Here is a 12223-nt window from a genome sequence, read left to right as displayed (position 1 = left end):
TGGAAGTTGGAGGCCTCGGCGCCCAGGGCGAAGGGTTCCTCCTCCACGCCCGCCTCCCCCTGGTCCCTCTGCCTCCGCTTCTCGTCGGCCGTCTGAACCAGATCCAGCAGGTCCGGATTCGGGGTCACCTTGGGCTTCTCCACGAAGGTGAACATGGATTTCCGGCTGCCCCGGCGGGCCATCGACTCCTCCAAAATGCCGGTCTTGCTGGCAGGAGCTGCCTGGCCTTTCGGATGAGGCTTGGGGTCAGAGCTGGGGTACAGGGCAGAGTAAGACGGGGGAGACCGAACTCGGGAAGCCATGGGGGCCGCCGACAAGGTCTCCGCGTAGGTGGGGGGAGGCGTGAAGTTCCCCAAGGGGCGTCTCTCCAAGCCTGGACTTCGCTGTCCCACCAGCCTCCTTTCCACCATGGGGCTGTGGGACATGATGTGTCTCTGGGGACGGGGGCTCCTGTCTGCCATGCTTGGGGGCTGAGGGGCCGCAGTCTTCTCCCCAAAGTGTCGTCTCTCTACCATGGGGCTCCGCTCTATCTGACTGGTGCCGCCTGGTGCCTGGACCCCAAAAGGCCTGGCCGTCCTGTTGACAACCGATGGGGGCTTGGCCAGCGTGAGGTGGACCTCACTGTACACCCTGGTGGGCGTGGTGGGCGTCGTGGCGCCCCGGCCCGACAGCTCTTGTTCTGGGGCTGGTAGGGCGCTGGGCTGGACGTCCATGAGCAGGGAGCTCGAGGTGAAGTCTGGGGCTGGAGGCCCAGAGCTGGGGATGGGAGTCGCTTCTCTGGAGAAGGTGCTGGGGGTGGAAGGTGGAGCTGAGACCTTGTCAATGAGTAGCGTGCTGGATTTCACCTCCTCGGCCAGAGTCTGGGCTTGCCTGTCAGCACCCAGGGGGCCGGGTTTGGAGTCTGGCACTGTGCCGTTCGCTGGGACCTGCGCGTCTGGAGAATTCTGCTGTGTGCTAGAGAATGGCGAGCCCTGTGGGGTGACAGTTGCTGGTGGGTTCTGGTTGACATCGGTGGCTGGCGGGTTGTGGTTGCTGCTCGGAGCTTGTGTGGTGAGTGTGGCATTGGGGAGGTTTTGGTTGATATCTGCGGCTGGGCTGGGGACCTCAGATGGAGGTGGGGTGGGTGGGGACTGCGGGGCCTCGCGGTTCTGGGACAGGTGGAGGCCATTGGCCGTCAGCAAGGCTGCATTCTCCTTTAAATAAACCACCAGGGGCACCTCTTCTTCCTCGCTGGCCATCTTCTCCAGGTGCCGCAGCAAACTGGCCTCCTCTGAGTACCCCTCCATGCTGTGGCCAGGGACCCCTCTGTCGGAGCTCGGGGGGTTGGGGTGCCTCTGAGGGCCGGGCTCAGGCAGTGAGGTGGAACTCAGACTGAGCCCTGGGGCATGGCCTGTGGGGCTTGCAGGGAACGCTCTGAGGGGCTCCTGGCTGGGCTTCTGTCCCCGCCGGCCGCAGCTCTCCAAGGTGAACTCGTTCACTCTCTGCCGGCGTCTGTTGAAGAGCTGGACACCGCGGGAATTGGAGCTGGGAGGGGTGGTCAGCTGGGCAGCGATCTGCTGGCTGCGCACCTTGGCCTCTTTCAGGTCCTTCTCAGTGAGGCTCGTGCTCCGGCCCAATGCTGCGGGAGGGACAGAGGTCCAGTTAGCACACGGAATGTGGCACCACGGGGACACACCCGCCCGGGAAAAGGAAGCCCTTCACTCACTGCATCCTAGAATCAGCCCTCCTCATAAGGATCCCTGACCACCCTTCACGGCACCACCTCTGTGAAGCCTTCCCTGATTATCTTTTCAGGAGTAACAAGTCCTACACTTGGATTACCCATGAAGGGTGTTGACACAGCACATAACCAAACCTAGTACAGCCACCTCGCCCCAGAAGTCCAGGCCCATCGTGTCCTCAGATCATCTCCCACCACCCAGCTCCGTCACCAGGCTCTGCCACACTGGCTTCCTCTCTGTTCCTTGAAAATACCAAGTAGGTTCCTGCCCCAGGGCCTTTGTATATGCTGTTCCCTCGGCTTGGAATGATCTCCCAGATGGCATTCCGTGTTGGTTCCTTCTTGCTGCTCAGACGGCGGCTGGAATGTCACTTCTCCACAGGGCCCCTCCCTTCTCCCACCTCATCTCTCTGCGTTATTTTCTTCAGAGCATTCACAACCGCCAATGCTGTCCCTGCCTCTGGAGCTCAGCTCGAAGGGGGCAATGACCTTACTTGACTTGATTCTCACTCCAACCCTGGGTCCTAGAATAGTGGCTGCTATGAAGTGGGCACTCAGTAAATGTCACGGAAAGCACAGATGGACCCCCAGGGCATTCTCTCCTTTCCTTTCCTAGGGACCTTTGCACTTGCAAACTTAGAGGATAATCATTTGCTTTGCTTAGATGTTAGAGAGAGATGCCCTGCACACTCTTCCATTTAAAAATAGGCAGTTCACGTGGTCTAAAATTAAGAACACGAGGGACCAGCAGTTGGTGTAATGGCTGTCGCTGGACTCCCATGTAGTTGACTGCAGTTTGAGTCCCAGACCCGGTGGCTTAAATTCACGCCAGGCGCGTGTGCATGCGTGCCCAACATTCCGAGAGGAGAATGGAGGAGAAGGGATTGTGGTGTGGCCATCCCCCCTGGGAGGTGATTTCTTGCTTTCTGTCTCTCTGTCTCTCTCTGTCTTTCTGGCGAGCACACGCGAACTATAGCAAAAATCTCTCCAATAATAATAATAATAAATATTAAGAACACGAGAAGGTATACAGTGAGAAGTGCCCCTCCATCTCTGATTATTCCACATCACAACCAAGTGAACACTGTTGTCAGTTTTTTCTGTATTCTTCCAGAAGTTCTTCCCATTTTATTGAAGCCATCTTCTGAAAATTCAGCACGTTAACACCAGGGAAGTAAGGAGTGGGCTGATTCCGGCAGCGACTACACGAGAGCACTGCCTCCCTTCACTTATCCGAGAACGCCATGCAGCAGCGTGGCTCGCCTTTGTTTCACAGAAGAGCAAACTGAGGTCCAGAGACTTGTAGCCCTGGGTGACCAGGCTACCGGTGACAGCGGGCGTCAGGATCAGCTCTCTCCAGCCTCCACTCAAGCTGTCTCCTCATTCCCAAAGGACCCGCCGGGACACATGAGGTCAGAGTCAGCGGAGGCTGGGGTTCAGTCTGGAGCCTGAGAGCAGGGTCAGGCTGGGGCGAGTCCCCTGTTAACCTGTCATTCGCGGTAGGCCATTCCCCTTCTACCCCGAGGGCCCAGCTGGTGCATCACAGGTACTCTGTGCTCGATGAACAAACGGATGCCAAACGAATGAACTGACAGACAGACGGACGGATCATCGGTGGCCAGGGTCAAGAGCTTAGTCAGTGTCTGAGAAAATTCCTCCCTTCCCATCCCTCCCTCCTCCACTGTGGGAAGCTAATTAGTTTTTGAGGAATCTGACCCTGCCCTCCCCTTCCTGCCCTCATTAGCACTGGCCATGGCATGCTGACCGGTCCTGGGGACAGTCTTCCTAGGCACCCTGCCAGCAAGGCTCGGAATTCATGGACGCCCAGGGCTGGGAGGGGGCCTGCAGAGCTATTCACCACCATGTTCTAGTTGGGGAAACCGAGGTCCAGAGAGTAGCCCAGGGCAGTGGCTACTACCTGACCCTACCCCAGAGTCAGTGGGGACGCCACCCAGAGCAGAGGAGACACAGACAGAAGCTTCACTAGGATCAGCCACAGGCTTTCTGGTCGGCTCAGCCTTCCTCCCACCAGGGCCTGGCTGTCCCCTGGCCCACTGGAAACATGAGAGCACACAGCCTACCCACCACCTAGGGCTTCTCTCCTGCCTGGATGGCCCCACTGGAAAAGGCAAGGACTAGCCAGGCTGGGCCCCTAGGCAGAGCCTGAGTGAAGGGTGGCAGCCACACAGGGGCCCCATGAGAGCTTGCTCAGCTCGGGGGATGTCTGTCTTCTCTGTTTTGCTTAGAACGTGGGCCTCCTGGATTGAATCCACGCTCTGCCGTTTGCCAGCTGTAGCACGTGTGACCTTGCCAAGTTGTGTGTGACCTTGGCAAGTTACTGCACCTCTTGGAGTCACAGTCTCCTTAGCTGGGAGAGAGGCCTAGCAGCACTTGGCGTGAGGGTGGGAGCCCACAGTGACAGTCTAGTGTCGTCAGACCCAGGTGTATGGACAAAGGCTTGTGCTACTTGGGATGAGCTGACAACTGGTGAGCCCGTTCCACTCCCTAGAAGGTGTCTGATCTAGCAAATGACCTGTGCTAGCTCAGGGTCCTGAAGGTCACACAGCAAGGATTCCAGGGTTATAGGGAGACAGCTCATTGCCCCAGGTCGCAGAATCTCAGAAGCAGCCACCACTGGTCCAAACACCCACACCATTCTTGTCCCCCAAGTCACACCATCAAGTGTGTAAGGCTCTGCTCACACGCTAAAGTGACAGGAGCTTCCTACCCTGAGGGAGCACCTTCCACCAGCAAACATTCCTCAGCTATAAAGTTGCCCCTTATGCATTTTCTGTTTTTAAATTTTGCTAGAGGAAGCATTGTGTTTGCTGGAGAGAGGCAGAAAGAGAGAGAGAGAGACAGTACCTCCCAGGGGGATGGCCCTTCCACAATCCCTTCTCTATTCTCTCAGGATTTATTTATTTATACAAATATTTTAAAAGAATTATTCATTTAACTTATTATTATTATCCTTCGATTTGACCAGAGAGAGCGAGACAGAGAGAAAAAGAGAGAGAGAGAGAAAGCAAACCACCAGATCTGGGACTTGAACCACAGTCACCATGTGGTAGTCCAGTGCCTTAACCACCATGCCACCGGCTGGCCCCATGTTCTCTCAGGATTTGGGGCACGCATCACATGTGCCCAGCGTGTTTTTCAAGGTGCTAAGTCCAGACGCGAACTGCACAGGCAGCCATGTGGGATCCAGCGCCTGAACCACCACGCCACCAGCTGGCCCATGTTGCTCCTTATATCAGCACGCACTTCTGGGTGTGGTTCTGCTTCCCAGGGCCACGCAGATAGAAAGCTCTCTCTTTCCCGACAGCCCTGCAGAAGTGTAGATAAAATCACGTCCCACGCAACAGCAGGTAAACACCCCCAGTCCCACCAGTGTTCCTCAGGACAGTCACAGCAAGAGTCACCACACCGACGGGGCGCTTTCTGTGTACCCACACACGCATTCCTTTTCGTTCCCATAACAACCCTACAAGGCACACACTTGGGAGGGGCAACACGCTGCCAGGGTCACAGAGCCAGGCCGCAGCAGAGCTGGGCTGGCACCTGGCTCTCCATTGCCCAGAGAGCACCAGGCTCCGGCCGACAGGCTCCCACAGCGCAGGGAGCATGGCAAGTGCTTCAGGGTTTGAGTAATCCGGGCCGTTCCGTGGCCGTGCGTTTTTCTTGCTTTCCTCTCAATTCTTCTGCTTCAATCTCATTCCCAGCTGGCTCTAAAAGGCCACAGGCTTAGACAATCCCCAAATGTCAGCGGGTGAAGGTCCCTCAGGGAGAAGCTGGTCTGTGAGGCTCAAATGGGGGAAGGGCCACAGAGGCACAGAGGCCGCGGGCCCAGGACTCACATCTGGGGACTGCCAGCCAGATTCCGTTGGCAGCCAGGGCCGCCGCTGTGACCGCTCAGCAGCACGACCACCTCTCTGAGCTTGGAACCACTCCAAGCCACTGTTCTGGGACAAGAGGAACAGCAGCAAAGGCCATGGGGTGAGCGAGCCCTGCCCTCCGAAGAGAGCACCCCCACACCCCCTGCCCGCGCCCGCAGTGACGCCACAGAAAAGGAATCTGGCGAGAGGTTTGGACCAGCCCCGGCCAGCAATCCAGACGGTTTTTGCCACCCTGACAAACAAGGCTGTGAAGGGGGGCTTGGCCAACTACAGGCACCCCCGGGTCCCTTGTTGCAGGACACTGGCGGGGGGAGGGGGCTCCATTTAGAATTCCCCAGCCTAGGGGACGGCCGCCTCTGGCAATGAGCCAGCTAGCTGGTGCAAGACTGTGCTCCCCTGTGTGAGAGAGGCTGCAGGGGGTGCCACGGGCCACATACGGCGGGCTCCTGGCTGACCGCACAGCCTGCCTGTGGCCTCCTCTGTGCATGTCATCATGCCCCCACCAACTCTAGCCTAAGCCTCTACAGGGCCAGAGTGGGGTGCTAGCCCTTTACAGACCACCGGGAACACTGGATCAGGAGAAAAGCCTTTAAGAGAGGAAGGGGTGGAGGGCGGGCACAGAAGGAGCTGCCTAGGGTGGGGACTCGGGTCTGACAGGGCAAATCCTGGAGTGGGGAGTGGGCCTAGAAGCCCCCAGCACAGCCCTCGGAATGAGGGTTTCAATGGTTACTATAATTACTGAGCCCTCGCTCCAGCCCAGGCACCGGGCTCTTACATCATCCTTGGTACCTTGTTCGAGTCTCACGACAACCCCAAGAGAAATGCTGTTTGTCTTCCCATTTTGCAGATGAAACCAGGGTTCAGAGAGACTTGTCCACAGTCTCTGTAAGTGGCAGAGCAGAGACTCAAAACTCAGAAAGTCTGGCTGCCAAATCTCATCTCTAGATCTAAACTCTAGAGGGAGGGGTGTCATGGGACCCCTGTGTTCCTGGATGACGGCCAGCAGAGCCCTGTCTCCTCATCCTAGCATCACCGGCCCTCAGTGCCCTCCCCCTGCAAACCTGGCTGCCCAGAACAACTCCTGCTTTTTCTCCCTTGATCCTCTCAAAAGAGCCAATTGATTCGCTCTTACTAAGGTAGAAATGACTGATAGGGTATGAAAGGCCAGCAGAGTGGAACGTTCATAAGGTCAGGAATCAGGAGATCCCAGTTGCAGGTTTGCTCAGGCAGGGACAGCTTTTTCCCTACCCTTGTCACTCACCATGAGAGCTGCTGTTCTGCCCACCATCTGGCCAGTCTGGACCGAGGAGCCCTAGGAGGGAGGAGGCACAGGGAAGGGAGGCCAGAGCAGGTCAGGACAGGGAGAATTCAAGGAAATGCTTCTTCACACGGCTGCCGTCAATGGGGGTGTCCAGCTGGGGTTGGGTGGAGTGGGACAGAGGCCAGGAGTAGGAGTCGAGACTGGCTCAAGTCAGCCTACTGTGGCCCTGGAATCGGCAGGAGGACAAGTAAACAGCCTGGATAAACTGCCCCCCTGCAGGCTCAGGAAGATGAAGAGGCCTGAGTAATGGCCTAGCTACCTCGTCAGCCCCAGCTCTGCATCCTCCTTGCTGCAAGGAGGAAATGACGCGGCCTCCAGGCCCCAGGGATTCTCCATCCAGGCCAGCATCGCAGTGAGAGTGGCCAGCCCAAGGCCCAGCACCAGGCACTACACTTAGGTAGGAAGGACTGCCAGGGGCAGGGGACGCAGGGACGATGCTGGGAGTCCCCGGCTCAGTCCAGCCTTGCCACCAACAGGCTGGCAGGTCATCATATACCTGCCCTGGGTGCTAGAAGGGAAACTGAGACCATGCACCCTAGGTCCCACCTCCCTTGCCACCAAGACCCCTCCCACGGCTCATCTTACTCACTCTGCCTGGGTCCTCCCTACAGCCCAGCCCAGCCCAGGAGCCCTGGGTGCTCCCGCGGGCCTGCCTGCCGGCCTCAGTTCTCAAAGGCTCCGGGAAAGGCAGCCAATCGCCTGGCTGACAGAGAGGAAAATCCCACATCAACAGCAACACGGACGAGCTGGATATGACTTCTCTCCTCCACAGATGACTCAGCCCAGCTCTTTATCAGGAAAACCGATTTTGCAACTGCCTTTTAAATGGCCTCTCCACCCCCCCAGTCTCTCCCCCGCCAATCTACCCACCCCACAATGCCGGATTCATCTCCCTGCCTCCCGGCTCCACTAGTGGGCTCTCTCCTGCACGGAACCCTTCACGGTTGCCCCAGGACATGGGATCAAGAGCAGAGTCCTCATGTAGGCCTTCAAAGGCCCTGACGTAGGGGCCTGCCCTGAGCTCATGAACCTTCTCCTCATGCCCTCAGCCATGGCCAGGGAGAGCCCCGTGGCTGCTGGTTCCCCAGCCTGCCTGGAGTTCCTGCCTCCAGAGCATGCTTTGCATGAGCCTTCCTCCCGGAACTGTCCCTGTCTCACCTCCTTTCTACATGTCCTAGTCCCCCAGCCTTCCTACCTCAGCTCACTCAAAGCCTTTCCCGGGCCAGCAGTGTGTCATCCACACCTCCCACTAACTCCATGCTCTGTACACGGTGCATCTGAGTCAGTTACCCTCAGGGTGTGCTTGTCACCTGCCAGGCACCACGACAGCCCCTTGTTTCATCTACTTTCTTCACAGCAACCCGTGAGGTTGACAGTGTCCCCAGCTCCATGGTCGAGGAGAAGCTGATTCATAGGCGTGCAGTGACCTCCTCAGGGTCCCACAGCCAGCCAGAGGCTGGATTCAAACCCAAGGTGGCCTTCCACCCAGTCGGGTGTTGTCGCATGGGTGGTGATGTCTTCTCCCAATGCTTTGCTTTGCAACAATCAGGGCCTAGGCCTTATTTTCCCCATAGACTGCAAGGGCCCGGAGGGCAGAGGCCTCAGCTGCTTCACTTCATTACCCCCCCCCCAATCCCATAGGTGTCAGCAGAAGGATGAAAGAGCCAGTATTCTGGGAGCCCCTGGTGCTGCAAAGCTAAGGGATTAACGTGTCTTTTCTCATTTAATTCTCACATGGCAATTCCTAGCAGAGCTTGCCATGTCCCCATTCTGTAAGTGAGGAAAGTGAGGCATGTCTCCCTGAGAGGAGAGCTCACGCATCACAGTGCTCACAGCTAGCAAAAGGCAGAGCAGAGTTGGGGCCAGGGAAGTCTGTGATCCCAAACACGGGGCACCTTCCTTCCACCCACACGGCACACTCACTTTCCCCACCCACCATCCCGGGCCCAGCCCACTGCCACTTCTTCCAGGAAGCCTTTGGCAGTCCATTTAGACTTCTAGATTAGTGTTCCTTGCTTCCTCATCCTGGCCCAGAGGGCTCAGAACAGGAGGAGGTTCGAACAAAACGGCAGATTGAGAAAACCCAGAAACAAATGTCAAGGAGGTTGGGCCTGGCCAAACCCTTGGTTTCTCCCTGCTGGGGTGGTTTGGGATGAGGCATGGCAGAAATAGCCCTGTGGGCCACAGTGCTGTTGCTCTGTCCTGCCAGAGGCCTGCTATGGGTGCCTGGCCAAGAACCGGGGCCACAGCCTCGCTCCTGCCTGTTCCACTGGCCTAATCACTGCCCTACATCCAGCACGTTTGGAAATTTGGAAATGGCAATCCAGAGGCAGACGCAGCCCTAGGCATATGGCAAAATGGCAGAGAGCCAAGATCAGAGCCCAGGCTCCCCACCCCCACAGCCAGCCTGGGAAGCCAGGCCCAGGCCCACCAAGCCCCTCCCGCTGTGGTCCCATCCTCCCCAGCTCCCTGGAAGCCGTGGGGTACAGAAAGCACGGTCACACCTGCCCCTCCAGAGAAAACATGATCCGGGAGACAAAAGGTGGCGAGCCAGGGCAGGGAAGAGGTGGCACCCTACTGCACCTCGGCTGGGGCAGGGCCAGGCCTAGGGCATCTGGGTCTCACCACTCAGGCCAGGTTGCCTGCTCAGGGCTCTCCCCCAGAGGGACCAGCCTAGGCCAGGGCCCTGCATTGTCGGAACGCCCCCCAGATCCAGGAGTCAGTGTGCCCTGGTAAGTAAGCCACTGAAGGACCACCCAAAGGCTCTCACTCCACTCTTTGCCTGGGGATGAATTCTAGATGTGTCGGGGCGGGCTCCCACTCCACTCTGCCTGGGGATGAATTCTAGATGTGTCGGGGCCTGAGAGCCACCTGCATTCCAGATCAGAGGTCTAGAGGGTCGTTCTTGGGGAAAGAAGACAGAAGAAAGGAGAGAGCCATAAGTCTGGGGTGAGAGCCCTGTGTCAGCCCTCAGCAGAGTGTGCCATGGAGTGCTGGAAGAAACAACCTGAGAACAGAATCAGGAAGAAGCCATCCGGAGGGCTTCCAGGAGGGGGTGCCATGTGCCTTAGGTCTAGAAAGATGGAGATGAGGGGGCCTTCTGGACAATGCGGACAGCTCAGTGGATGCCGGAAAGCTGAAGGTAATCCCTACCTGGCTCCTCTACCCACTTCCCACCCCCTGGGTTTGCCCGAGGGTGCCAGGCGCACCAGGCAGTTCCCCAGAGCCCAGAACACCGCGGTGAGTGCCGGGGCCTTAGGGTGCCTTACATAACCGCTGCCATTGGCGGTGTAGACACAGGACCCTCAGCCGCCTCCGCCTCTCCTGCCCTCCTCGTCTGGGCTGCTTCCTTTTTATAGAAGAGGCCGCAGAGCAGCCGAAAGCGAAGGCCAGCGCCCTGTGGTAAATTCCCCACATTCCTTCCTCACAGAAAAATAAATAACTGGGGAAAAAAAACGCAGGAGGAATGATAATGAGAGCCCGAGCTCGCTGGGGCCGCGCAGCGCAGGGGCAAACGGCGGAGGGAGCCGGGCACCATCATGGGTGGGGCGCACTGGCCCTGCTCCCCCCACCCTGGGCCTCAACACCAGTCCCGCTGTGTCCCCAGGCGGCACGAAGCCTCTGGGTCTCTGCAGAGAAGGCCTGGGAACCCCTCCGGCTCTGGTCAGTGACCATGGGGTGGGGGACGGAGGCGAACCTGTCAGACCGGGCGTGCGTGCGCCTTTCACTGCGCTGACGGCTAGGCTGAGCACTTAGCAAGGCTCGCATCCTTCCCTGCGTTTATTGATGCTCTCCAGCGAGGCGGGGCGTGCCATTATTGCCATCTTACAGGTGGGACAACGGAAGCTTAGAAAGGTACTCTGATCCGGCCAGGTTACCTGGTCAGGGAGTGGACCTCGTGTCTCCGCCACCTGCCTGGCCCCACGCACGTTCAGCCTGCCGGCTCCTGGCCCAGACGGCCCTCTACCTAGTGCAGGCTGAGGTGGGCCTGTTCCCCTGCTCTCTACTGTTTCCATCCGGTGTGCTGGGCTGCCTTAGTCACCCCGTTCACTTCCGGGAGTCTCACCTGCTCATCAGCAAAACAGAGCAACTCCTGAGCGATAGAACTGCAGGAGAAAGCACAAGCCCACCTCTGCGTGTGTAACTGCCTGGCCCGGCTCTGCCTGGCTCTCCTGTCGCCATCAGCTCTCTCTGGGTCTGGTCTTCCTCTTCTCACAATCAGGCACAGCCCGACCCTATTCCCGCTCCACCCCACCTCTGGATTTTCTCAGCACAGGGTCCCCACCCAATCTCTAGCCCATCTGGTGCTGTCACAGAGGGAACTGAATTTGAATCTTGGGCCCCCTACCAGCAGTCCCCCTCACGACTCCTGGGAGGCAAGGAGCATCCTGTGTTATCCGGGAAGGCACCCTGGCTCTGAGGTGCTGGGGGCTGCTGACCCCCTGCCAGGCCCCACCCCTGGGCCCGCCTCCACCCACCAATCACCAGGCAGGTCTGACTCCCCTCCAGTGGGAGTCTGCCAGAGGAGAGCCTGAATCATCCAGGCCTGCCTCCCTTTTCCTCAAAACATGAAGGAAAGCAGACAGGAGATCAGGAGAATGGGATGCAGTGCCTGTCCTGTCACAGCCTGGGGAGATGCTGGACTACCCCTGACCCCTGTGCAAAGGAGGGACCGGACCGTGGATTCCCAGACTGCGGTGGACCCACACCTCCAGAGCAGAAGGGCTCTTAGGTGGGACCTGATATTTAAAGTCTTACTAGTGACGTACATTGCAAATGTGTATTGGAAAAGGAGTCAAACAGACACACCGAACCCGTGAGCACAGGTCTGTTAACTGCTTAGGAGAAACTCGCATGGAGAGATCAGTAACAAAATGAGATGAATTAAAGAAAACACAGCTGGTGCTTCTGGAGCCAGCCCTCCGGCTGATATGAGCGCACAGTGACAAGGGCCAGGCGCCTTCACTGCCGGGCAGAGAAACGAAACGAGCATCTCTGCTCACATTCCAGCGGGGAGCCAGCGAGTAAATACAAAGAAAGCAGGTGGCAAGTGCTGGGAGGGAGCTAGAGCGGGTGGCAGGAGGCAGGAGCCGCAGAAAGTGGGGCGTGGCTCGCACAGGTAATGAAGGTCCCCAAAGGCCTCCTCACTGAGAAGAAGGCACATCTGAGCAAAGAACTGAAGGTGAGGGAGTAAGGCAAATGCATTTTAGGGAACTGTGGCCAGGCCGCGGGAACAGCCAGTGCTAAGTTGTTTCTTTTCTTTTTTTTTTTTTTTTTTTGTTGGTT

General features: G+C 57.9%; 1 protein-coding gene across 1 annotated transcript in view; it reads right to left on the bottom strand.

Annotated features, from left to right (window-relative positions):
- The window catches only part of SYNPO (synaptopodin), a gene marked incomplete in the record, with an annotated part of 42350 nt that overhangs the window by 6150 nt on the left and 23977 nt on the right, over nt 1-12223 (bottom strand). The window contains 1 exon segment of the mRNA XM_014588749.2: nt 1-1618. Coding sequence (XP_014444235.1) covers nt 1-1618 — 1618 coding nt within the window.

This window comes from Tupaia chinensis, unplaced genomic scaffold, assembly GCF_000334495.1.
Source record: "Tupaia chinensis unplaced genomic scaffold, TupChi_1.0 Scaffold000303_1, whole genome shotgun sequence".
NCBI lineage: Eukaryota > Metazoa > Chordata > Mammalia > Scandentia > Tupaiidae > Tupaia > Tupaia belangeri.
Note: the sequence above shows the minus strand (reverse complement) of the source record. Positions and strands in the feature narration are given on the sequence as shown.